Source organism: Ixodes scapularis, unplaced genomic scaffold, assembly GCF_016920785.2.
Source record: "Ixodes scapularis isolate PalLabHiFi unplaced genomic scaffold, ASM1692078v2 PGA_scaffold1__304_contigs__length_218370807, whole genome shotgun sequence".
NCBI classification, from domain to species: Eukaryota; Metazoa; Arthropoda; class Arachnida; order Ixodida; family Ixodidae; genus Ixodes; species Ixodes scapularis.
The window spans coordinates 108,750,267-108,777,408 of NW_024609846.1; the positions used below are offsets into that span (position 1 = coordinate 108,750,267).

Sequence of the window (27,142 nt, forward strand, 5' to 3'; positions counted from 1 at the left end):
TAATCACATTAGCAATGGTTGAGTTTGAGGTTTGATCGTCGACCACGACGTAGTTGTTCTAAAGAAGGGGATTATAAGGATCGACTTTATAGCTACACCTTTATTTTGCTAGTACAAGGTGAAACCTCCCCGCCCTCCCCGGAGAGGGGGTATAAAGGACTAGGGATAGGGGTCATTTGCGCATGACACCCTCAGGGAAATATTTTCGTGTTGTCGTTTTTCAGTTTCGATTAAAGCATTACTAGTTAGCGATTACTTCTTGGTGGTGTATTTTTCTTTCCTATATTTTGCGCACTAATTCTAAAGAATATATGGCAGTTTGCGATTTTGATGTGGTCAATTGTGGAATGCCTGTTGGCCCCTTAACATAGAATATATTGCTTGGATCTATACATAATTCCTGAATCCAATACTCTGTAATAAATTTTGGTCCGAAATACTGCAATTGGCTTTCACGCTGCGGAATTCTCGGAGTACGTCGCTCGGTTAAGTCTGCATTATCTGCGAAATTCGTGTTTTTGCTATTAAGGTCCCCAATTATACTAGCAAGATACTGCCGTACGCGCAGCTGGCTAAGTAGGCAGTGCGCGCGTGGCCTAACGGTTGTCGCGCTTGCCTCCCGCGCGAAAAGCCATGGTTCGATTCCTGGGAGAGACGCATCTTTTGTTATTCCTGCAATTTAGTTTTCTGGTAAATTCGAGAACCCTGTTGGGCTTGTTGAGGGTTCGAGTCTTCTGCGCGGCGAACATTCTGCGCCGATTGTTCCGGGGGCTTACGCGTGTGCATGGGGGGCTTCGCGTGGCGCGCCGGGGTCAGTTTCGCCCCAGCGTTTGACTCTGCTCCTTCGCCGACCTTGACGCCCGCGACGCTCTGCTGTTATCTTTTTTTTTTTTTTTAATTTTTGGGCCCAAGTTCGCCCCCATTAAACATTTCAGTGTCTCCAGTTATTCTTTGTTTCCCCGCCTGTTTATTCGTGACATTTTGGTGGAGGTGCCGGGTAATCGCATGCCCCTGCAGCGTACTCCTCCGAGGGTCCGGAGTGCAAGTCCGACCGCAAGCCCCCGACGACCCGACGACGACACTACCAAGACCCGATTGAGTCGCCGCATTCAAGGCCTACACCCGGAATTCGGGCTCTTGCCACCCAGGACCGAGCAGTCAAACAGGACGATGATGAACAACCAGTCGCCGCAGACCTCGACCGCTCCATCCGTCGTCTTCATGCCTGTCGCCCCACGCAATCCGACGCCATTCCATGGTGAGGCCCATGAGGATGTGGAGGATTGGCTACAGCATTACGAACGAGTGGCCCGCCATAACCAATGGACACCAGAGCAGTGCCTTCAGAATGTCTACTTCGCTCTGGAAGGAACGGTGCGCACCTGGTTCGAGAAACACGAAGCGTCGATTTCGTCGGGGGAAGAGTTCCAGGCCGAGCTGCGACGCACCTTTGCCATCCAGCAGCGATGACAGCGTGCCAAAGAACTTCTCCAAGCAAGACACCAAGGGCCAAACGAGAGCGTCGCAAGCTTCGTCGAAGACGTTCTCCACCTCAAGAACCGCGCCGACCCAAACGCTCCCGAAGTGAAAAAGTTGCGGGTACTAATGCGGGGCGTGAAAGAAAACATCTTCGGGGACCTCGTGCGGAGCCCGCCTACCACTGTCCAAGGTTTCATCACTGAGGCCACCAATATCGAACCTACCCTTCACGCACGGGCCTCGCACTACCAAAGACTTCCCGGCTTCACTGCCTTCTCGCCGTCCAGCTGCAGCATCCCGGACATCCACGACATCATCCGGGACGTCGTCCGGGAGCAAATCAAAAAGTTCCTGCCTGCTGCCCACCAGCCTGCTTCGCTGTCAATAGCCGAAGTTGTCCGCGCGAGGAAGTTCAGCGGGCATTCCAGACTGAGGCTCCTGCCAGCGCAGCAGTACCCAAGGAGCCTTCTCTGACCTACGCCGCGGTAGCTCGGAGACCGCCTCCAGCTGCCCTGGAGTATTCGACGCCATCTCGACGTGACCTACCACAGCCGCAGACTTTCAGACGTCGTGAAGGGCAACCCCAGCTCGTCCGCACTGAACAACCGCCGCCTAGAAAAACAGATGTCTGGCGCACGGCCGATCGACGACCGCTGTGTTATCACTGCGGCGAGGCCGATCACGTCTACCGGAGGTGCCCGTACCGTCAAATGGATCTGCGAGGCCTCGCGCCGAGCGACTCGCGACCTCGCCTTGGGGAGCGACCAAGAGACATCGAGAAGTACCTCCGGCGACCCCTGTTCCCGGTGCCGACCCCACCCCGAGGTTCCCGTTCGCTTTCACCTCGACGTGCGCTTTCGCCCTGCCGACGCTCTCGTTGGGACAGCCTGTCCCCCCTATCTCTTCGGGAAAAATGAGTGCGCCAACGCCTGGAGGTGGCGTTGCCGAAGACGACCAAAGGAAAAAGCCTCCAAGAACGCCGGAGCGCTCCCACTCTCTCGACACCGCGCATCGCAACGAACGGTGTCCAACAACCTAAATGTTGTTATCGACGGCTACGACCAGACTACTCAGTCATGAGTGGGAGGCTCTCTCGCCGCCTGCGAAAAGTTACGACGCCCTGGGGAGGACCACAAATTCGAACCGCCGGAGGACACCTTATCCCGCCTGTCGGAAGTTGCACTGCGCTCGTCGAAATTCATGGCGAAACCTTCCCTGTGAAATTCGTCGTTCTACAAGACAGTTCCAGAGATGTCATTCTCGGCATAGACTTTCTGTGCGAATACGGCACTGTCATCGACCTGGGTGAGAACAGATTGACGCTGCGGAAGCCTGTTCCGACTTCAGAAAAACCCCAAACAGCATCGCCCGCCATCCGAGTCGCCGCCGACCACGTGAATCTGTTTCCGCGATCAAGTGTTGTTGTACCCACCGTGGCCGATAAAGCTACCTGCGATGAAGTTGTCTTGGAAGGCAACCTTCAATTGCACCTGGGAAGAGGAATATCATCGCAAGAGGAGTAGTTGAACTTTAGGATGGGCGGACTGTGGTCCTCGTGACGAACTTCCGAAATGAAACTCAACACCTCACGAAAGGTGCAGCCGTGGGCCACGCCGAGGAACTTCAAAACGCCGCCAAAATCGCCGTGATTACTGAAAAAACCTTGCCACCTCAGCAAGGCCACCTCAGCAAGGCGTCGCCAGCGCAGCTCAACATTGACCCTAAGCTTCCGGGCCCGAAACGACGGCAGCTGCTTAACCTCCTCGCCGAATACTGCGACTGCTTTGCGGCGTCGTCGAAGGTACGCCAAACCGACATTGCGAAGCACCGCAACGTTACTGAGGATGACTCACGCCCTGTGCATCGATCGGCGTACCCAGTCTGCGTTAAAGAAAGGGAGGTAATCGAGGAGCAAGTTCAAGAGATGCTGAGAGACAACATAGTTCAACCTTCAAATAGTCCGTGGGCCTCTCCAGTCGTGCTGGTTAAAAAGAAGGATGGAACGCTTAGGTTCTGCGTGGACTACCGGCAGCTGAACGCGGTGACGAAGAAAGACGTCTACCACTCCCCCGCATCGACGACACTCTAAACCCGCTGCGCCACTCTCGATATTTCTCATCGATGGACCTGAAGAGCGGCTACTGGCAGATCGAAGTCGACGAACGGGACCGAGAAAAGACAGCCTTCGTCACGCCAGATGGACTGTACGAGTTCAAAGTGATGCCCTTCGGATTGTGCACTGCGCCAGCAACTTTCCAGCGTGTCATGGACACCGTACTGGCAGTACTGAAGTGGCAGAGCTGTCTCGACTACCTCGACGACGTCGTCGTGTTTTCCAGCGACTTCGACGAGCACTTGAGACGACTCCGAGTAGTTCTCCAAGCCATACGGACCGCCGGACGCACTCTGAAGCCGTCAAAGTGTCGGTTCGCCTATGACGAACTGAAGTTCCTAGGCCACGTGATTAGTAACGAAGGCATCCGCCCAGTCCCCGAGAAGACTCGCGCCATCGCGGCATTCCCAGCGCCGAAAGACAAGATGGCCGTGCGGAGATTCCTCGGACTTTGTGCCTACTATCGACGCTTCGTTCGGGATTTCGCTAGGATTTCCTCATCGCTCACAAACCTCACGAAGGACACCGAGTTCGAATGGGCCGAGGAGCAGCAGCAGGCATTCGACGAGCTGAAGCGAAGACTCCAGACTCCTCCTGTCCTAGGACACTTTAATCAGGATGCGGAAACCGAGATTCACACGGACGCTAGTAATGCAGGACTTGGAGTGGTACTGGTACAAGTGCAAGAAGGCACCGAGCGAGTCATCACCTACACAAGTCGGACGCTGTCCAAATCGAAGAGAAATTACTCCACGACTGAAAGGGAGTGTCACGAAGTTCCGCGCGTACTTTACGGGAGCTCGTTCCGCGTAGTCACAGACCACCTCTCGCTCTCCTGGCTTGCGAACCTCAAGGACCCTTCAGGACGCCTCGCTCGATGGAGTCTCCGACCACAGGAGTTCAACATGACGGTAGTCTAGAAGTCAGGCCGCAAGCACAGCGCCGCCGACTGCTTCTCCAGGGCAACGAAACGATCCTGAGCTGCGCGCATCAGTTCAGCACCTGGAAGGACGCGGAAGTACCGTGTCCCGCGTTTTCTCGCGAACCCTGCCGACCTTCGCCATTCGACAAGGTGTACTCTGCAAAGAGAACTTTGGGGACAGCAACTCGCCGTGGCTGCTGGTGATCCCGGGCGACTTTCGAGAGGAGGTCTTTCAAGCATGTCACGACGACCCTACCTCCGGACACCTTGGTTACAGCCGGACACTGGCCCGTATTCGCAAAAAGTATTACTGGCCCAATCTCCCCAAAACCATCCACTTCTACACCCGATCCTGCCACGAGTGCCAGCGACGCAAGAAACCGCCAACGAAGCCGGCAGGTCTCCTGCAGCCAATTCCTCCGCCAGCTGCACCGTTCCAGCAGATCAGAATGGATCTACTTGGTCCTTTTCCGCCGTCGACCCTGGGAAACCGGTGGATAATCGTCGCCACAGATTATCTCACGTGGTACGCAGAAACGAAAGCCCTTCCTTCAGCTACTGCCGTTGAAGTCGCTAAGTTTTTCATCGAGTCCATCGTCCTCCGGCACGGCGCTCCCAAAGTTCTGATTACAAATCGCGGATCATCGTTCATGGCACAGCTGACCCAAGAAATCCTTCGTTTCAGCCGCACCAGCCATCGTCGCACCACGGCGTACCACCCGCACACCAACGGGCTGACGGAAGGGCTCAACAAGACCATCGCCGACATGATTTCCATGTACGTCGACGTGGAGCACAAGACATGGGACGCGGTGTTGCCGTACGTCACCTATGACTACAACACGGCGGTGCAAGAGACCACCAGGGTTACACCCTTTCAATTGGTTCATGGCCGCAAAGTGACGACAATGCTGGACGCGATGTTACCCCACTAACCGGCTGTCGACGGAAGCTACGACGCCCAGGTGGTTGCCCAACGGGCAGAAGTCCGTCAGTTCGCCAGACACCTGATTAAAGCCCAGCAATGTGTCGACACGGGCCGCTACAACCTTTGTCGTCGGGACGTCCACTTCCAGCCCGGAGACAGGGTATGGGTCTGGACACCGATTCGGCCGACGTGGTCTCAGCGAGAAACTCCTGAAGCGGTATTTCAGACCCTACAAGGTACTTCATCGACTGGGAGATCTGAACTACGAGGTGATGCCCGACGGAACAAAAACATCATCATGCCGCGCACCACGACCTGAAGTCGTCCACGTCGTGCGCCTGAAGCCGTACTACGCTCGATAGGACTATAGACCTTATGTGTTCCAGATGACTCTTAAGTCTACCGTACTTTTTATTTGCTTTGTTTTGTATTGCATCGGGACGATGAGCTTTTTAAAGGGGGGAGTAATGCCGCGCGTAGCTGGCCAAGTGGGCAGTGCGCGCGTGGCCGAACGGTTGTCGCGCTTGCCTTCCGCGCGAAAAGCCAGGGTTCGATTCCTGGGAGCGACGCATCTTTTGTTATTCCTGCAATTTAGTTTTCTGGTAAATTCGAGAACCCTGTTCGGGGGTTGTTCGGGGTTCGAGTGTACTGCGTGTCGAACATTCTGCGCCAATTGTTCCGGGGGCTTACGCGTGTGCATGGGGGGGCTTCGCGTGGAGGGCCGGAATCAGTTTCGACCCAGCGTTCGACTCTGCTCTTCCCCCGACCTCGACGCCCGCGACGCTCTGCTGATATCTTTGGTTTCCTTTTAATTTTTGGACACAAGTTGTTTCCCATTAAACGTTTCAGTGTCCCCAGTTATTCTTTGTTTCCCCGCCTGTTTATTCGTGAAAATATATTATTATAAAAGATTATGCAGTTCGCAGTAAATAAGAGAGACGAGATAGTACTTATATTTGAAGCGATCATAGCAGATATTAAGAACTTCGTCGTTTTGGAGAAGAACAGTCCTTGTGGATTTAGAAGCGCTCTTTTCTTGCCTAATGAATTATTTCACGAGTTTCTCGCTTATATCCTTAGTAGCTCATGTTAATATCATACGCAAAAAAACAAACAAAAAAAAACGGAGGTTATTTTTTGGGTTTGCTATCCTATGAAATAAAAGGGCACAGCTTCCTCATTATGAAGAGCCTGAATATTTTTATTACAGATTTCGAAAAATTGGTCAAGCTAATACCTAAATAACACTTGGTACGTCTGCTGTAATATTAAATATCACATGCGTTTTGTGTCGATTGTGCTAGCGAGTTCCAAAAGAATACGCATTTAAGATTGTTTAAAAAAAACCAAAAAATTGAAAGCCGTTTACAATTACCTGTAACGCCGGTTAGAGCGCAGCTCTTGAGGAGGAAGATGGAAACGTACTGAGGGATAGATGACTCCTTGAGGTCACGTGACCTCAACGGGGTCACGTGACTTCAGGGGGTCACGTGACCTAATGGGGTCACGTGACCTTAGGGGCTCACGTGAACTTTGGGAGTCACGTGACCTCGGGGGTCACGTGACCTCAGGGGGTCATGTGACCCACTTAGGTCACGTGACCCCCAGAAGTAACGTGACTTGAGGGGGTCACGTGACCTTAGGGGGTCACGTGACCTTAGGGGGTCATGTGGCCTTAGGGGGTGTCGTGATTGGCTCCCAGCCCGGCGACACTACTTTGTGCCGGGTAGGAGACAGGATCGAGGAGCCGGGAGGCGACGAGCTCAGCAAAACAGAACACACTATATTTACATTAATTACAACATCCTTTCAGTGTTCGTACCACAACAACTTCACGGGTGTCCTTTCTTTATATATCCGCCTCCCATCTCGCCGTCCACTGGCTTGTCTAATCGCAGGGGCCTACGTGGTCCTCGGCAGCCAATGTGGAAGAAGTTCGTGTGCCAGCGGCCAGCCAATGCGGAAGAAGTTCGTGTGCCAGCGGCCAGCCAATGCGGAAGAAGTGCGTGTGCCAACGGCCAGCCAATGTTGAAGAAGTTCGTGGCGGGTCTCTCGGCGTGGTGGCTCGCTCACTGAAGAGTCATCCACACGCACACACAGAGACACGGACACCCAGCTTGTACAAAGGTTGTCTCGAGAGCCGAGTTCTCCGAAGCTGCCGCACGAGCCGCCGGTCGGTGCGAGAGCGTGCTTTGGTCGACTTGAGCCAGGGGCACGCGCCGCTCTCGTAAACGTTGTACGGGTGTGTCGTAGCCTTTCACAATAGCTCCTCCGGCAACCGGGAGAGCGTTTTGAGGTAGAGCAGTTAGCAACCGCTCTTCCGAGAGACGCGGTTTTGCTCTGGGGTTCTCGGCAGGAGTTCGGGCACTCGTTCATCCTGGGAAGAAGTAGACACACGGAACAACCACACCAGACCAAACCCCGGGCCGATGAACACCCAGCGCGAAACCGCGTCTCTCGGAAGAGCGGTTGCTAACTGCTCTACCTCAAAACGCTCTCCCGGTTGCCGGAGGAGCTATTGTGAAAGGCTACGACACACCCGTACCACGTTTACGAGAGCGGCGCGTGCCCCTGGCTCACGTCGACCAAAGCACGCTCTCACACCGACCGGTGGTTCGTGCGGGAGCTTCGAAGAACTCGGCTCTCGAGACAACCTTTGTACAAGCTGGGTGTCCGTGTCTGTGTGTGAGCGTGTGGATGACTCTTCAGCGAGCGAGCCACCACGCCGAGAGACCCGCCACGAACTTCTTCGGCATTGGCTGGCCGTTGACAAACGCACTTCTTCCGCATTGGCTGGCCGCTGGCACACGAACTTCTTCCGCATTGGCTGGCCGCTGGCACACGAACTTCTTCCACATTGGCTGCCGAGGACCGCGTAGGCCCCTGCGATTGGACAAGCCTGTGGACGGCGAGATGGGAGGCGGATATATAAAGAAAGGACACCCGTGAAGTTGCTGTGGTACGAACACTGAAAGGATGTTGTAATTAATGAAAATATAGTGTGTTCTGTTTTGCTGAGCTCGTCGCCTCCCGGCACCTCGATCCTGTCTCCTACCCGGCACAAAGTGGTGTCGCCGGGCTGGGAGCCTTCGTCGGAACGCTCAATCACGACAACTGGTTGGCAGCGGTGGGATACGACTACGTGGGACTCAACTTTGTGGAATTCGACTACGCCGGGTCGACTTCGTCGGAACCCTCAATCACGACAGGGGTCACGTGACTTCAGGGGGTCACGTGACTTCTGGGGGTCACGTGACTTCAGGGGGTCACGTGACCTCAAGGGGGTCACGTGACTTCAGGGGGTCACGTGACTTCTGGGGGTCACTTGATCTCGGGGGTCACGTGACCTAGGGGTGTCACGTGACCTGGGTGGTTCACGTGACCTCGCGGTTACGCCGACGGCGACGCCGACGCCGCTCAAGCCGGAAACGGACCCCTAAGAGCTGCACTCTAAAACATAATTATAAATGGTATCAAACGCATAGTTTTTCGGGTGCCCTTAAGGGGAACTAAAGTGTATTTTGGAATTGTCTTTTCGTGCCACAAAAGTCAACCAACGCGCCCAGTAAGCATCGAAGAAAGGAAAAAAAATTACACTCATTTGCAACCTTTTTAACCCGACCAAACATCACATGTCCCTTGTTCTTTTATCGATCCAGAAAGAAAAGACGTGCCGAAATGTTTGGTCGCATTTTTAAGAAAAAGAAAACGCAACTCATGATTGCAACTCTGAGTTTCCTGGGATTCTTAAAGCGCGTAGAACGAGCTTGCGCCAAAAAGCACAATATCGAAATTCTCTGTGCCCTACTAAATACATTGCCTAGTATTCGTTCGAGATGCGAGGTGAAAATAAAAAAAAATAATTGGGAAGAGTTTAGCGCCCTTAAAAGTGGCACCGGCCGCAGCAGACTTTGGGCAGAACATTTTACTTTTTCATACCGCTAATCAAGCGGCACTGCTAATTTATCAGGAGGAGATAAACGGTTTCAGTTGATAGACTTAATTAAAACATACTTTTTAAGACCATCCAAAGTTTAATAGTAGGAATATTAAAAGGTCCAATTTCGGTCTGATCATCAGGTATTTTGTGTGTTTTTGTCCAGTTTCCACAGGCGTATTCATAGAAGTCAGTACAAGGATCCTCGGTCTGGTTCATGCTGGCCAAAATCATTTTAGCTGCATAAAATTCAACAATAGACTTGTATCAGAAGTATAAAATGCGGTAATAAAAGAAACTCAAAATTCCCTTATGAGATACACTTGGTCTGCACCCTCATCTATCGCAGAGCAATAAGTATTATACTACATAATAGCGCCCCTAGCAAGAGAAACACTACGCGAGGTAGTCAAATAAGATGACCAAAAGATAACAAACTAAGGGCAGAATTTACTGTTTACGTATTTGATTATTAAAGTTTCCTTGCGAACTGTCAGTGACTTCGGAGGGGGTCTGAAAAAAAAACGGACAATCACCTCATCTGAAAACAAAAATGTAAGCAATACGGAGGAGAAAGAGAAAAATATAGCTGGCCTCCCCACACCTCCACCGTCGTCACCTTTTCCTTTCCCCTTCTCCTGAACAGTTCTAACACCTTTTGTTGTCATTTCATCCAACCCACGTGCAACCAACCCACGTGCAACCGTGACATAAAACACAAATACGCTTGAACTAAAAACCACTTTTTTTTAAATTAAAATTTGAGTTTATAAAGCATAACTAACAGTAAACAAATCAGTAGTAATGCCAGTGGTGTAATATGTCGACAGAGATAAAAAAAATATATCAAAATCAAAAATATTGTTTTAGGAGAGGCACAATGAATTATACTTAAAAGATACAACAGGCGGGGCTTCATCTTTCACTTGTGTAAACATTCAAACATCATGGCCTTAATTTGTTTGTATAATCAGGGGCAGTGTTGCACCGCCAGACATGCGGGCAGCCAACATGATAAAACCCTAATTATGTTACAGAGCAAAACATCACTTTGTTACTTCACAACAAGATATATATATATATATATATATATATACACATAGGTGACGTCTCGTAATATACACAATAAACTTCCTAGTATAGTAGCTCCGAACGTACGTATCTTTTGATATATATATATATAATATATAGAGGAACTGCCCCTGAAATAAAAAGAAGGCACTCGATAGAGATATGTTCACAACATATTTGCGCTTGAAAAGATGGTCATCCAAGGTCGCCAAAAAGTGATCGGCAGATACGTTTCAAGCCTGGTAGGCTCTTCGTCAGTCCAAAAAAGAACACTTCGTTCCCCTTTTCTTTCAATCAAAGAAAAAACAGCAGAAAAGAAGACGTAATTGGAAAAATGCTTACCGTTTAGGGCGGGTATCTACTCAACTAAATTCTCGCTTAAAAGTTTAATATATCTCGATAAAAAAGCAGCAACTTGTATTGAAGTAATGATTAAATATAATATTATTAACCCCATTATTATGACAAAACCAGTTTTCGGGACATGTGGTTGAACATAACCCATTTATACCTGGTGTCATGTGAAGCCAATGAGAGGCGCAATAATAGGTGTTTGCTCGTGTCACATTAGACGATGAAGCGAGTAAAAAAGAAGCAACAGTGCGGCGCAGATTAGAACACCTCAATTAAATGTCCATAAAAAAACGACGGCAATGACCCTTTCGAACTGTTAAGACCCCTCGGCTCTAAAGTATGAAATTTATAAATAAATTAAGAATTTTTATTATTTTTTTTTATATCTGGTTCGAAAGTCCCCCCTGAAGTATAATAAAATTAAAATCAGAAAGTCCGTTATATCCTGCGGAGTTTAAGTGACGAGAAACTGGTTCGGCGATGTGTTTACGTATGTGACTTTATGTAGATTCATGCGTTTCTTATGCTTGTTTTAGTTTCTCCTTTGGATTGATTTAGGCATTTTCACAATGAATCAAATAAATAACATTTTCCGAATTACAGTCAAAGGTACCATGTATTTTCCAGTTAAAGTTATTTGCTGTTCTACGAATAGTGTTAGCGATAATTATATCTACATATAAACTGTATTGGTTATTATAGCATTTTATGCAACCAAGAGGGACCAGGCTACGTCCGATGGAGTTTCGGGACTGTCTAAAAAAAATCTAATGAATTATGTGGTCTCTTAAACGCTATACCAGGTGGTCGAGGGATAACAGCCTTTAAAGCAGTGTCCACGTGTAAAGTATTCCTGTGTCGTCTAAGAATATTGTTTATGTTTGGAAGTTTTGACTGGTAAGGTAAGATTTGTCGTAATTCATCGTTATTTCTTTTCGGTTGCTCTACTAAACACGCGTTTCGAAAGATCGCTCGACTTTTTGATATTGAATTATGTATTAACGGTAATCCACGGTTAATGAAACCCTCTCCTAGTGCTCTAGCTTTTATATCAAAATCCTTATCTTCTGAACATAAGCGTCTGAATCGTGACATTTGACTGTATGGTAGAGCTTTTTTGTTTTGTATTGGATGACAGCTTTTATAATGCAGAAAATGGCGTCTATCTGTAGGTTTTCGATATAAGGTTGTTTTTAAACCATTTTAGTAAGTCTTATCTTAATATCTGGAAACTCTATATCGGTATGGGAGTGTAAATTTAATATGTGGTTTAAAATTCTTAGCAGTACTAATCTACTCAAAGAGTTCATCTTCCCCATTATTCCAAATTATAAATATGTCATCGAGGAAACGTTTTTAAAAAAGGGGTTTATACGGAAAGGAGTTAAGTAGCCGCTCCTCTAAAGACATCATATATATATTTGTACGGGAGGGAGAGAAACGTGTTCCCATTGCTGCGCCATGTATTTGTAAATAGTGCTCATTCATAAATGTGAAGTTATTAAGCTCTAACGATAAGTGCATAAAAAAAATTTAAGACGCTTTTACTAACTGTGAGGTCGTTTTCGTTAACAATATTCAGAACTGCTTGGATCGCTTCATCATGCCGTATATTAGTGTAAAGGGACACTGCGTCCATTGTAACTAGCAACGTACTATTAGCCCTAAAATCTATTTGGATGTCATTAATCAAATTGAGAAAATGAGAGGAGTTTTTTACGTAGGACGGGGACCCGGCTGCAGTACTTTTAATTTGTTTGTCAATAAAGTCTGAAATGTTCTCTGTTTTTGTACCTATTCCAGAAATAATTGGTCTACCCGGTTGATTTTGTTTGTGTAATTTTATTAATATATACAACTGTCGTTCCTGGTTTCAGATTTTCTTGAATAAGATAGCTAGAAATGTTTTTTCTCTATTTTAATACTATCTACTACGTACTTTAATTTGTTTTTTTATATTCTCGCGAAACTTCAGCGTTGGATGATAATCTAGTTTTTTATAGAACTTATAGTGTCGTTCAGTTGTTTAATTGAATCCTATACATAGTCGGCTGTGTTGACTATACATATACCTCCACCTTTGTCAGCCTGAGCTATTATGATATCTCTGTTTTCAGTGAGGTTTTTTAAGCATTTTCTATCCTTATAATTTAAATTATATTTAAGTGGGCTCTGTTTTTTATAAGCCGATAAAACAACTTTCTGGACCACCTCTATGTATTTTATGACATTAAATTTTGTTTATTCAACGGTGGAATCCAATAGGATTTGTGTTTAAGTAAAGATGTTCTTTCTTCGACATTGCGCCGGGACCCGACGAAAAAGAAAGCTGATGGTCGCTGACAGAAGAGTAAACCAGACAGGATTCGGCGGTAAGGGGGAAGAAAAAAAACGCGTCTATTTACAAGTGAAGCTAAATTCCGAATGTCTCAAAAAGGTCCCACCACGTGCTCTCCCCGTCTTCTTCTCTTCTCCAAAATGTCCCCTGCCCCAGCTCGCACGAGCGTTGCCAGTTCACCCACACACCAGGGCACAAGTGCAAACGCAAACAAAGGAGCCTGCTCCCGTGTCCCTTCACGATGATGGCGGGCCGATTTTCACACCTCCCGACTAAGTATATTTTTTAGACCCGAAATGTCAAAAATAATATATAACAACTAAACTCAGACGCGTACGCATGCCAGTCACACCTTGCACGGAGTGTGTGACTCAACCCGAAAGAATCCAAACTATAAAATAAATTTACACCAATATGCCAATCACATGCTAGTAAGGTGATTCTTACTCTGCCCGCCAAGGCTCCAAAGCAGTGACAAATCTCGCGCCGAGACTAGCGCAGCATTTAGCCTCCCGGCCTCCGTCTCTTTGCCGACAGGTTATTTAAGCCACCCAGATTTCGGCGGGGCTTGAATCGGACGGTGTACAGCTGGTTCCGGAATTTCTCCGCGTAGGAGCGACGACAGTTTATACTCTGTCTTGATTTACGATTCAGGAATGGGCCTCGCAGGCGGTCGCCGTTGTCGACGTCTTCTTCACTCCCAGCTCTCTCATACGTGGCCGGCTGGCAGGTGGTCGAGTCTTCATCGGCGTCCCTAGCTATATTCTGGGACATCTTCATCTCGAAGACGGTGTCCTCGTCGCTGTCCCCGCTCTCCCTGACATCTTCACTGGCCGGCTGGGACGTCAGCCACCCTAACAAGATGTCCGACTTCTTGTCGACACCCACTTCCCTACCGTGGTCACTATCAGCTTGCCGGAACGTCTGCCGCCAAAGCAAGATATTCGGTTGTTTCTCGTCGTCAACGTTCACGTTCTCGTCGTGATCATCCTCCGCTCGAAGAAACGCCTGCCGCCCATGCAATAAGTTCGGTCCTTCGTCGTCGTCCACGTTCTCGCCATAGTCGTCCTCGGCTCGCCAGTAAAGATGTTCTTTCTTCGAGATTGCGCCGGGACCCGACGACGGAGGCAGCTGATGGTCGCTGACGGAAGAGTTAACCAGACAGGACTCGGCGGTAAGGGGGAAGAAAAAAAACACGTCTATTTACAAGCGAAGCTAATTTCCGAATGCCTCAAAAAGGTCCCACCGCGTGCTCTCCTCGTTTTCTTCTCTTCACCAAAATGTCCCCTGCCCCAGCTCGCACGAGCGTCGCCAGTTCAGCCACACACCGGGGCACACGTGCAAACGCAAACAAAAGAGCCTGTTTTCACGTCCCTTCACGGTAGTGGCGGGCCGATTCTCACAGTTTATATAAAGGCTCTTGATAAGGGGCTCCTTTGAAAAACCTTACAGTGCAATTGCCGTGCAAATTCAATTAATCCTTTGTGCAAGTCGAAATCATCACTATTGTTGCGAGGAGGCGGGCAAAACTTTAATCCCTTCTTCAGAACTAACTCGTCGTGTTTAGAAATCACACAGGAAGAATAATTGAATATTTCGGACTTTTCTCTTCACACATCTCAATTTTTTTACTCACTTCATCGTTTAATGCGACACAAGCAAACGCTTAACATTGAACCTCTCATTGGCTTCACATGACACCAGGTATAGACGCTTTACACACGCGCCAAATTACAGCCGCCATTGCTGACCTTCTCTTGTCTTACCGAGATGCCGAGCAACTGAAGCGGTAGTTGACGATCTTCTACAATGGCCGATGCTTTAGAAAATGACACAGTTGAATATAATGTGGCAATAACCTGGCCTGCCATGGTAATAATGAAGTGAAATAAAGGGAATAAGAGAAAACAAAAACTGAAGGTCAGTTATGGCGGCGTCCATGCACAGCTGCTGCAAAGCGTCTGTAGTTGGCTTATGTCGAACCACATGTCCCAAAAACCGGTTTTGTGATAATAATGGCGTTAATAATATTATATTTAATTACTTTAATGCAATTTGGTGCTTCTTATCAAGATAAAATAAGCTTTTAAGCCAGAATTTAGTTGAGTAGACACCCACTAAACGGTAAGCATTTTTCCAATTACTTCTTTTCGCCCGTTTTTTCTTTGATTGAAAGAAAAAAAAACGAAGTGTGTTTGTTTGGACTTACGAAGAGTCTACCATTCTCGAAACGTATCTGCAGATCAATTTTTTGGTGACCGTGGACGACCATCTCCTCATGGGCGAATATTTTGTGAATATATATATAGACACCTTTCCCCTTAAGATTCAATAATCATATGTCCCATGTAAGATCCTGACCAAGTATCCCCTCTCAAAAGACATGAGTATATTTGGACACTCATTCGATAAGCTTGAGGTGACATTCATACAATCTGGTTTTAAAAATAACCGGGATCGCGAGCAGAGGGAGTCATATTTAATTTACAAGTTCAACACTATTAAAGCTGGGATCAATGAACACCCTGGAATAATGACGTCCATGCACGCAGTTAACACATCTTGACTATTCATATCGGTTTAAAAGTTCACAATCTTTCCTCGTCTTCCTCGTCTTGAAGTTTATTATGTGAAAAAAAGGGAGATGTATGTTTGTGTGTGTTGTTTTTTTACGCACTGAGGAGGCGGCTCGGGTGCACCGCTCGTACACCACTTGGGGCAAGTTTTTCAGAAGCTGCGACCGTTTTCTTTTTTGTTTATTTTCCCTCTTTCGGCGAGGAAGTCCAGAACCACCCCTCGTCTTCCCTGTCTTGAAGTTCATTACGTGAAAAAGGGATGTGTATATGTGTGTTTTTTCACGGAGAGAGGCTGGTACACCGCTCGGACACCGCTCAAGGCATTTTTCTCAAAAGCCGTTTGTTTTGTTTTCGGCCAGAGTTTGGCGCCTGCTGTTCTTGTGGCTGCCCCTCCTCCTCCCTCCCCCACCGCTTTGCTTCCGTTAGATTTTCCGATATTGTGCGGGTTTTTTCACCAGGGTCAGGTTTCCGGGGGGGGGGGGGGGGGGGGGTGGACGCCTGCGTCGGGGGTACGGTCAACTCTTGAGGGAAACCAGATGTTTGGAATACAACGTGACGTAGTCAAGGAACGTCAATCTGACATCTCATGTACCAGTCTCGGAAAAGGTCTGGCTCAGGCCGAAACGTCGACCTATATGTAATAAAACTCCACGAAAAGCTTCGAGGTACGTCTACTTTCCTATGCACTTTTCGTCGTCCTACGCAACAGTATTTTTCTCTCTATTTATATATATATATATATATATATATATATATATATATATATATATATATGTATGTATATAATGGAATAGTTCGCAGTTACACTTAATTTACCAGTTTTCACCTTTTTGTCAAAGCCTTCACGAAACATTTTGGATAATATATTGTATATTGCTTTTGTCTTTTACGCCCCTTATCAGTACTGTGAACTGTTTCGTGTTAAACATTTTAAAGTTCGTTTTCGAAGTAATGTTTGTTTCCAACTTCCTTTCAACTTTAATTTATAAATCATAAAACGTACCCAGTCTTCCCCTGGCTGCAATATAGGAGGCTGGCAAAACTATAAATAAATAAATATAAAAGAGCCCACTCGATTACCAAATTATTTCCCTCCCCTCATGCGCGATCTTTTTACAGTTTATAGAAAGATCAAAACCCCCGGATTAAGATTATACACATATTTACTGTGCACTGAATCCCCAAACATTAGTCTTTGTCAGCAATGGTTAGAAAGTTGAATTTTCGAAAATGCGAATTTGTACATGCATGTGGTAGTTGCTCTTTATCTTCTATTTGCAATGACGAGCAACGGCTACCGTTAATAATGTTCAAGGCATAAAATAAAATGTAATCGAAAATTACGTACTTTGTGCAAAATTTGTGTTGTCATCTTAAAAATTAAAGTGACGGAACGCCATTGTGTTGCTACAGCTCTTCGCCCTCCTCGCCTCTGCGTGGTTCGGCAATGACATATTCCCGTTGTGCCAGATTCTCGGCGGGTTTCTTGTTTTATCTTTTAAGCTATCAGTCGATGCTCATGTCTAATGCCTTATTTCTTGCCATTTGTTGTTTTTAAGCATTTTAGTTAATCATTAACAGTATTTCATGCATTTTGAGCCACGGCGTTACTAGTTACAACAAACGCAGCTTTGCACTAAGTGAACGCTGAGATGCTCGCTGGCCTTAAGGGGTACTTTCACAATTTTTTTGGTTACCCCAACTAATTATATTCTTGGAAACACCGGCCTGTACCTTTACCGGTATAGTATTTAGTATCGCGAAATGCAAAATAGTTATTGTGAAATCGGCAAGTGAAGATGATATGAACATTAACATTCAAATATACACGGGATTTTTAATATCGTAAGGCAGGCTTGCAGGTCGAGAGGGCAGCCTAAATATGAACTATGCCGAGCATCCATTTCCTACTGCGGCGCGAGTGCTGGAGCAAGCATCCAAAGCGTTCATTTCACAACATAAAGCAGCCTGTAATCAGCTGGGAAAGAAAGTCTACAGTCCAAAGACTGAAGTTTTGCCTTCCACCTACGTCACTTTTTATTGCTTTCAGTAGAGATTTTCACTTTGACGAACACGGTCAGGGCCAAAAGTGAGTTATAAATACCTTCGCAAAAAAAAACATTATTTCGGCGCAATATTCGGGTTACTATGTTATCGAAGTTTGTTGATATGTCTAGCAAAATGTCAGGCAAATCGGCGACTACGAAGGAAATGCCTAAGTACCCCATTAGCACAGGCATCAAGGTTAACGTGTGGGCTTGTTATGATAGCACGGTCTCCTCAGGGGTAGTTGCTGATTATTTGTAACACAAAGAGCAAGGGACCACGCAATTCAGATTTTATTTATCATCTCAACAAAATTTAGAAGGCATAAGCAAACGCGTAATAAACACCGGAATGTGGGTATTCCTAATCTATACAAGGAACGCGTTCCTTTTGTTGGGCTGTAATTCGTATTGTATTTAATTTTGTTTATTAAACAAAATTAAATACTATACCAATTAAACCCCAACAAAAAATGTTATTAACGCTAGGAATATTGTTTATGAAAATCTTACACTTATATGTGTTTGACAGCATTAATATTTTACGATATAAAAGTGCTTGTACCGTACTGTCTTGCGCGGCGTGACTTAACGCAAGCGCTAAATTTAGCGCTAACGTGAGCCTAAACTGCGCACGTTATTTTAAATTACTTTTTGATTCGGACAAATTTTGACCTAATACGGACATTCTATAAAGCAGAAAGTTGTTCACACACGAACGCTAAATACTTTAACGAGCGTTTAACGTGGTTGAATTCATCACAACTCTGTATAAAGCAGTCAACGTGATATGCTGCTCCAATAAATTGTCAGTTACGTCGTTGCACTGTTGAAAATTTGGCGAGTTGGTTATGCATTAAGAAACTAGAAACAGTTTGAAGACGGACGAAGGACGAAAAGTGCCAGTTGCACCAAAGCGTTCTCACCTCTTTCTTTGCAGGATTCGGTTTCACACACTTTTTTGGCGGACAAATCTGGTACAATTTGAGAGGAAAAGGAATTATTCATCTTGAAATAAGATATGAATGGTTTTAATATTAATCTTTTAATTTCTTTACTTATACTCGTAACACGTTTGAGGCTGGCAGGCATGAGTTAGTCTAAATTATACGATGCAAAAGTCTTCAAAGGATACTCTGACTATACTACTCACCAAATAATTGTTTTGCAGCGCTGAGTTCAGCTAACAACAAAATCAAGTAGAATCCCCAGATTGCCATCAGCTGCCGAGCTTGAGGAAGCACGTACCTCTGCCTCGATGACCAAGGTGTACTCCTGGGCATGTTTTCTGGAGATTATAAAATATGTTTGTTATTCGCAATGAGAAACCGTTTCTTTCACCTTGAATAAGTTTGTCTTTTAATACATTTTGAAACTCTTGCCATGTAAATGGTGCTCCTATCGTAGGGAATTACACTTGTTTTGTGCTGTACAATAATTTCTGAGTATCCCCTAGAGCCGTTATACTCCTCGATTCCCGTGGGTGGCACTAAAGCACTCGCCAGACACAATATAGAATGTCGATTTTACGCAAGGTTACTAGTTTAGTTGTTCATCAGCGTTACGTGTAAAGCCAAAATTAAAACATGAGCTTTTCTAGTGAAGCTTCATTACTAATCTTCAGAAGTCTACTTTAGAGTAAAGACATATCATGATTCCTCTTTATTTGAAAGACTTAAAAACTAGCTAAAAGCACAGTGAAGCAATCGACCACAAGTCAAAATCAACAAAATGCTGACCAAATGCAGATTAATGTGAAAATCATAATCGATCGTTCGCGTCTGAATGCAGGTCATTATTTATATAGTAGTTTATCTGCGTAAAACTGAGAGGATCAGGAATATAGTACACGGACGTTGTAAGTAAATCCAAGCTTGGTTTAATAAAATGCAACTAAAATGAAGAAAGCAAGACTGGTTCCTTCAGCAACCTGCCCGCTCTCCCAAATGTGTCTATATAGCAAAGTTTTAATAAAAAACATAAAAAATGCTTTTCTTCATCCGCATTCTTTCGGAATATTACCCTCTTGTGCTTTGCTACACAATAGAACGATTTTATAAAGCAAGAGTTTCCCCACGTGGCTGAGACCAGAGACAAGATAGGGGAGGCACAAAGAGGCATGTCGAGTTTCACAGGTGATCTCATGAGAACCAATTGCGCTAGTGACATTGAGCGATGCCAAGGATATCACAACATCATAATAGTAGTCAAATTTTTTGTAGCCCGAATTTTTTGTGATTATTTCTGTTTATATTTGACAACAGAATTCAGACCTTCTGGTAGAAAACGCAATAAAATATATGCTTCTAACAAATTGCACTTGAGTAATTGGTAAGAATCATTGTTTGGGAAGATTGGTAACAAATTGTAATCTGGAAAAAGACGCAACAGTTTGCAACCTCTTGTGATTGCTCTTTCACTTTCGTCAGCACTGACTTGCCAATATGGGAAAAGCCATCGCATAAGTTCGATCATATTATCAAGGCTCCAGAACTCAGAAATGTTTTTACTCAAAGTGGAGGAAGGCTTTTTTAAACTGAGGTATCCGTTTGTCACATAAAACCAGTCAATAGAACGGCCCGAAATTTAAGATCTCCTGCGGCCGCAGTTCTTCGAAACCAAGCTTAATTATACTACACAACGGCCACTGAAAGACTTTAATTCATGTAGATAAATGTAACAAGATATATGACAAAGTCTGTGTTAGAGTTAAGATTGTAGTATTTGCTTTGTGAAAAGAGTAAAAAAGATACCTAAGGTGTGCCTGGTAAAAAGAAGTGAAAGCCGTTTACAACTCCCTGTAACGCCGAATTGGAGCGCAGCTCTTGAGGAGGAGAAGGGAAAGGTACTGAGGGGAGGGTAGACCCCTCCTCCTCCTTCTCTTCCCTCATGCTTTAATATGCTCCAGGGGGTCACCTGACCTCGGGGGGAGGAGGTCACTGGACCTCGGGGAGGGGGCCACGTGACCTCGGGGGGTCACGTCACCTTGGAGGGTCACGTGGGGGTCACATCGGGGGGTCACGTGACCTTGAGGTGACCTTGGGAGGGGTTACGTGACCTCGGGGCACACGTGACCTGGGGGTCACATGACCTTGGGGTGACCTTGGGAGGGCTCACGTGACCTTGGGGGTCACACGACCGAGGGTCACGTGACCTTGGGGCAGTGTTGGAGGCAACGCGTTACCAGTAACGACGTTAATGGTAACGCGTTACATTTTTCGCTAATGGAGTAACGTACTCGTTAGTATTCTGAATGACTAACGAGTAAAGTATTTCCGTTACGTTTTTACGGTATCGGCTGTCAAATTTCGTTACACGTTACTCGTTACTTTTGACCAAAACTGGTGAAATACTGCACGAGCTTATCTCAAAGTCCTGCACCAGCTTACCACTGTACGGAACCAGCATCCGTCACAGTAAAGTTTAAAAAAAAAAACTCAACTTTCGAAGGCGAAAAAAACCTTCGGCTACCAGCTAATTCCGTTCTTCCTCCTTTTTCATCTTTTGTTTCATAGTGTCACCACCCACAAGGCTTGAACGAACGACTGCTTTACAGCCTCCTACCCTCCCTCCTCTTCCCCACCTGCTTTGTGCAGCATAAGTGGACAGCGGGGGGGGGGGGGGGGGAGGGAGCCGTGGAGAGACATCCGTTTACAACAGTGGACAACTAGTGGCGAAGCGATTTGCTCATTTCTCGTTTCAGAAAAAAAAGAAAAACCCTTTGTGGAATATTTTTACCCTCGCTCTCCCCCTCGCTGCCTGAAAGTTCCTGACCCACTTTTGTACACAGAAGTATCTTTCGCTTGAGTAGTCTTTAATTCCCGAAGGTCATAATTAAAAAATAAAAAAAAAATTTAAGCCTGGAAAGAAAACATAAACACGAAACCTTTTTTTTCACAGAAAAACTGAGAGCTACTGCTGGTAAGAGGCAGCAAGTGATTATAGCCAGTGTGCTGGTAACCGGTGTCCTGTTGACAGTGAAGTAAATCAGTCTCTGGTAATAGTATGAACCGGACTGCTACTAAAACCGGCGTACAGATGACGGTTGTTGGTTGGCTGGTTGTGTTTCAGCAGTCCTCGTTCGCATGCAGTAGTTTCTGAAAGCCGATTGACTAACATCTCCGACTCATTCTGCGCGTGAGATGGGCATGAATAACGAAAGTCCGTTGCAATGGCCAGCAAGGCTGTATGAGATGTATCAACTAAAGGAGACAGAATCAGGTAATTTACAGTTTCAATGCCTAATCTGCATGCCGAAAATTAACCTGCTTCGCGCATCAAAACACTATGAAACCACTCTGTAAATTTTTATCCATATCCAAGCTTGTTAAGGGGGCTTATCATACATCTCTGCCAAACATATGTACTCGAAGAGAAAAATAACGTAAAAGTAATGTTCGTTATTTTTGAACAGTAACGGTATCGGTATATCGTTACGTTTGTAAAAGAGTAAAGTAGCTCGATAACGCGTTACTTTTTACCAAACGAACGAGTAACGCTATTTCGTTACTTTTTTCGGTAACGGGCACAACACTGCCTTGGGGTGACCTCGGGAGGGGTCAGGTGACCTCGGGGTGTCAGTGACCTTGGGATGACCTTGGGGAGTCATGTGGGGGTCACCTTGGGGGGTCACGTGACCTTAAGGTGACCTTGGGGTGACCTTAGTTACGCCGACGGCGACGGCGACGCCGACGCCGCTTAAGCCAGAAACGGGCGCCTAAGAGCTGCGCTCTAATAAAACCCTATTATTATTAATTTTTAGTGCCTACACTCTAAGGGGGAAAAAGAAGCAAAAAGGCAGGAACGGCGCGTTTTCCTTCATTCTACTAACGCGCCCCCAAGCGAACACGGGAAGGGAGGAACGAGGCGTTTTTCGCCATCTCCAGGCAGGCGGATTAAGGGTTTCGCCCTACCCCTCATCTTCTTTCAAATTCGTTTTTCGAGCACATCGTGCTCGTTGTTCAATAAATGTTCGTAGTTCACTGAGCTTTAGAGCCAGCGAAGACCCCCTGTAATTCCTTCACCCAGTCCAAACGTGCGGAGCATTTAGGTTGCATCGATGTTTTTACCACTAATTTTATCATACGAGCAAGCGAAGCCGCTAGAAACACAGCGAAGTTCCGGAGCAGTGCCAGCATGGCTACGTGCACTGGGCTAAGAAGGCCGCCTTCGGTTTGCGGAAGGACATGTCAATGTTGACGACGTTACAGAAACCGCGGAAACTGTGTCCAAGACAGGGAGATTTTGCAGCCTGGGGCTTGGGTGCCTCCTGTGCTGAGTTCAGTTCTGTTTTCCGATGCCGAGTGAAAACCGGCAGTCAAGGTGGTTCTATATTTCTGAGTGTCAACAACATAGCAGCAGCATCACGACGGCAGTGTTGTGCGTTTTGAACAGAATACTGGAATCCTCGTCGATGTGACCCTTTGTTCGCGTATCAGTAGTGTAACAACAAGAAGGGATGACGTAAACTGTCGGGCATTGATGCCTCTGGTCGGGCTGTGATCAGAGGGTGCGGTGTGTTGCAGGTTGACATTCCGCTTGACATTAATGAGCTTTAACGTTGCTTGAGGGATTACATTTCGCTGAATCGACCTGCGGATAGTCATGCTGGAACGCTGGTCTGAACCATAGCTGCAGTCGTACAGCGGCTAATGTGACTGTCGTCTGCGATCTTCTGTTGTCTCCAACCCGAGAGCGATTCCGCTCTGTGGAAAGGGCTGAACGATACGGAAATATGAAGGAAAGTACGTTTATTTACAGTTTGGAAATTTAGGATTAAGAAAATATGGTCGGTAAAATCGCCCCCCCCCCCCCCCCCTCAAAAAAAAAAGGCTATTCTTTATTTTCTTGTTTAAATATAATGTGGTTCCTGGGAAAACTGCCCTCAGAGGGGAGTGCTGCGATGAGCGATAGAAGTTGTTGAGCTCACCACGGCGTGGCTCCGTACACTTAATACCCACAGCAAGTCGCGGCTTTGACTGCATTCATGTTGATCGAAAGCGATTTTTCTGTCCGTGAAGCATCGCTTGCAGCTGAGTGAATACCTTCTCTACAGGGGTTAATTCAAGACGACGACTGCAGCCGCACGCGAACAAAACAAATAAAGAACTAAATAATGCAGCAGAAAAACTGGCTACGACATGCCGTGCGGGGAACCCGACACACGGCTTGTTTTATTTGCTTTCAAATATTTGCGGTATGAGCATTTACTTTTTAAAAAGAGTTTCATCCCATGAGAAGCTCAATAGAATAACAGAATTATGACGTTACTGACAAAAAAAAAAACCTTTTAGCCTTTCCATTCTGGTGAAGAAGGAAGAGCAGAGGAACTGTAGCTTCTGTTCTCTGCGGCGGCTTTCGAGGCCGAGCGATGTTCTCTTCTTTCGCAAGAGAATCTGAAGCGCTCGACCCAGTGAAACTCGAGGCGACAGCGGCTTCGCGGCGGTTGCGGACCCATTCGCGCTGCTGCGTACGTCGCCGCTCCTTCCACACCCGGTCTTCTTTACCCGAAGAAAGGGCACGCGGCCGACCCATCGTGAGTCCAAATTGCAAGTGACAAGAACGTAGAAAACAGCGTGCAAAACAGACGAGGACGAGGAATGAACACATGGGAGGAGCTCTGCGCTTGTCACGTGTGCTTCTTCTTAGTCCTCGTGTGCTTTTCGCGCTGTTTCCTTCGATGAATTCCCAACAACTTGCCCAACTATCCACTCTTCTATGATAGCTAGAAAGGTTGCCGCAACCCATGAGCGACGGCGGTAACCAGACTGGTTGTCTGGCTGCCACCATTACTCATAGATGTCGGTAACTGAACCGAGTTTTGTGTAGTTTTTTTTACATTTGTTTGGTACCGGACGCGATCCTGGGGAACCTAGCCCTTAACAACTCCCCTGTTGAAATCAATATGCTGGGAATATTGACTACTGCTTAGGTGGCCACCGAGAAGTTCCGTACCTTAAAAACGACGAGTATAAAAATTAAAAAAACGAAGAGCCCGGAAGTAGTTATTGGGTAAGTGTCATGTTGTATTGACGTTATTATGTGGAGTGGATGTATGCGCTCCACATACAGACGTACATTGAGCATGCGCTCAATGCATATGTTAAATTGATGCTTGTAGTATGCGCAATATATCTAACAGTGTGTAGAACAAATGTGCCCGAAGGGCTCAAAGCGCAACGATGGCGTGAAAAAAATAAAAATATTTTTTAGCACATGAATTGGGTGGTACCTAGCGCCACCTAGCCTAGCTACTTGCAATTAGTCTGCTTGATCCTGCCATCTGGTGGCAAGCGATTTAACATTCCTTCACACTTCTCAATAATTTCTGGTTACCCTACAACAATGATCCACGCTACTTCGAATTTGCTCATTTGAGAGCGGCTTTTGGTTTCTCCAATTTTGGGTTGTCTCCGTTTAACATACCGGTGCTGACGATGACAGTACTGAAGGGGTGTGTTCGAAAGGACAGTTTCTTTAGCTGGGGGTGGGGGAATTGGCTTTGGAAATAAATACAGACCGCGGCAAGCTCGTGTTACATTTTTATGTGGTGCTCCTTTCGCCCGTGCAATAGACGTAGCGTCTTCGTTAAGCCTTACTGAGCTTGATTTGCTCTATTCGGGGCTGCCATGATGAGATACAGTGACAGTTGATCTTTGCTTCTCTGCTTTCAGGCAATTGACCAAATTAATAATTGGTCTACTATGAACTCGTCGGCATATTTCTGTATCAATTTTAGGCAACAATTATTTATCAATGCTATGCCATAGCTATACGCTTGGTGTAAAACATTTTAGAACGACGTTATTTCAATTTTATGCACTAAACATCGGTAGACTGTCAACAGCTTCACGCCTTGACTGCTAACATCACTGATATTGTCTTGTTTTAAAATATGTTCACTAATATGTGCACTTTATAGTTACTTTTATGTCGCTTTCGATCTACAATACACTTACCTTAAGGGGTATTTGAAATATATAAATACGAAAATAAATTAAGAAACTAATATTGCGAGTAGTGTCGCTCCCACTGGTACTCATAGGAACCATTCAATTGAAGTCGAATTGCAAATCCAGTTCTCATGACTGTTATATTGCCAAATATCCCGGGTACAGCAAATCGGCTTGCCAAAGCATCCAAACAAGGGAGGAGAATGTCTTTCGTTTTACCACAAGTTCGAGAGAAACAATCGCCACGAGGTGAAAAGACTAATCAAGCAACACCAAAACCGCAACGTCATGACATTCGTCACTTTTCGGGCATGGATTATAATCAGCCAAACCTCTCAAGTGTAGTAAATGTGCCGGGACTATGTCCTTTAAGTCTACGCGCCGGTGTTTGCGTGTTTCCTGTTCTTGAATTGCGCTCGGTCTTTATCTCTCATTTAATATGGTGGGAGGGAATTCACCGATTGCTTTCTTAAGATGAGATAGTATAACATTAATTACATGAAGAAATGAAGCACTTAATTTTTGCCCCTCTCCCTCTTAGTTGTGGACAATACACTTTGTGAGAGCAGTATTGTATCCTATTCTGAACCACATAATATATTAGAATGTCGAGGTTATACAGAGCCACAAAAATTTAAGCAAACGATCACAAAAATAGCTGCTAAAGTGAAGAGCTGCAACTAAAAGAGGGGAGTGGTCGTTTTTTATTTTTTTTTTATATCAGTTGGTGGACACAGTGAATTAGGTTCATAAAAGGATTGATCGTCACATTTCATTATTCTGTGTCTTTATTCGTGAAACATTGAAGACTGACTCAAACTAGAATAAATGTTGAAAGGCGTAAAAAACCTGTATGAAGTATAAACATCATCCTTGACCTTCACTATCACAAAGAATAAAGGCAAAATATTTTTTGAACTTCGAAACAGAAGTGCATGCACGACCGGCGGTGACTGACGCGGTTGGTCTCATGTGCATATGGTGGGACAAGGCTGCCAGAGTGAAAGTTGTTTATTATTTTTTACAGTCATGTCTTGTCAACATGGACGCTTCCATTCTTTAGAAAAATTGCCTATAATGTGGCTCTTCCACAATAAGTAATCAAAGCTAAAACGCACTTATTAACAAGCTCAGCAATGGCAATAATTATGTAAAAAATGGTTGATGAAAATCAGGTTTAAAAACGGGGACGAAGAAAGCAACAAGTACAAGAAAACGTGATTTCATAATCATAATGAGGCAAAACGTGATTTCACGTTGTGTGAATATTATGCCGGACACTTCAGTGAAGATTTTAGGAACGTCAGCTCTTTTGGGACAACGCGACAGATGCATTTAACTGCTGGCAGTTAAATTTGGAATGTAAAAAGCCTCGACAATTTCTCTCGTGACCTTCTTCCTGCGCCCTCACAAGATCCTCAAATCAT

The 27,142-nt window shown here is 45.9% G+C and overlaps 1 protein-coding gene across 1 annotated transcript in view; it reads right to left on the reverse strand.

The window, feature by feature from the left end:
* LOC8033495 (neprilysin-1-like) overlaps positions 1–19,046 on the reverse strand; it is a 200,871-nt gene extending 181,825 nt beyond the window's left edge. Inside the window, exons 1-3 of the mRNA XM_002404656.3 lie at positions 18,917–19,046; positions 18,690–18,737; positions 9,457–9,618 (exon numbers count right to left, since the gene is read on the reverse strand). Of these exons, the coding sequence (XP_002404700.3) occupies positions 9,457–9,618; positions 18,690–18,737; positions 18,917–19,046 (340 nt within the window). The remainder of the gene's footprint in view (positions 1–9,456; positions 9,619–18,689; positions 18,738–18,916) is intronic.
* Positions 19,047–27,142: the final 8,096 nt, after the last annotated feature.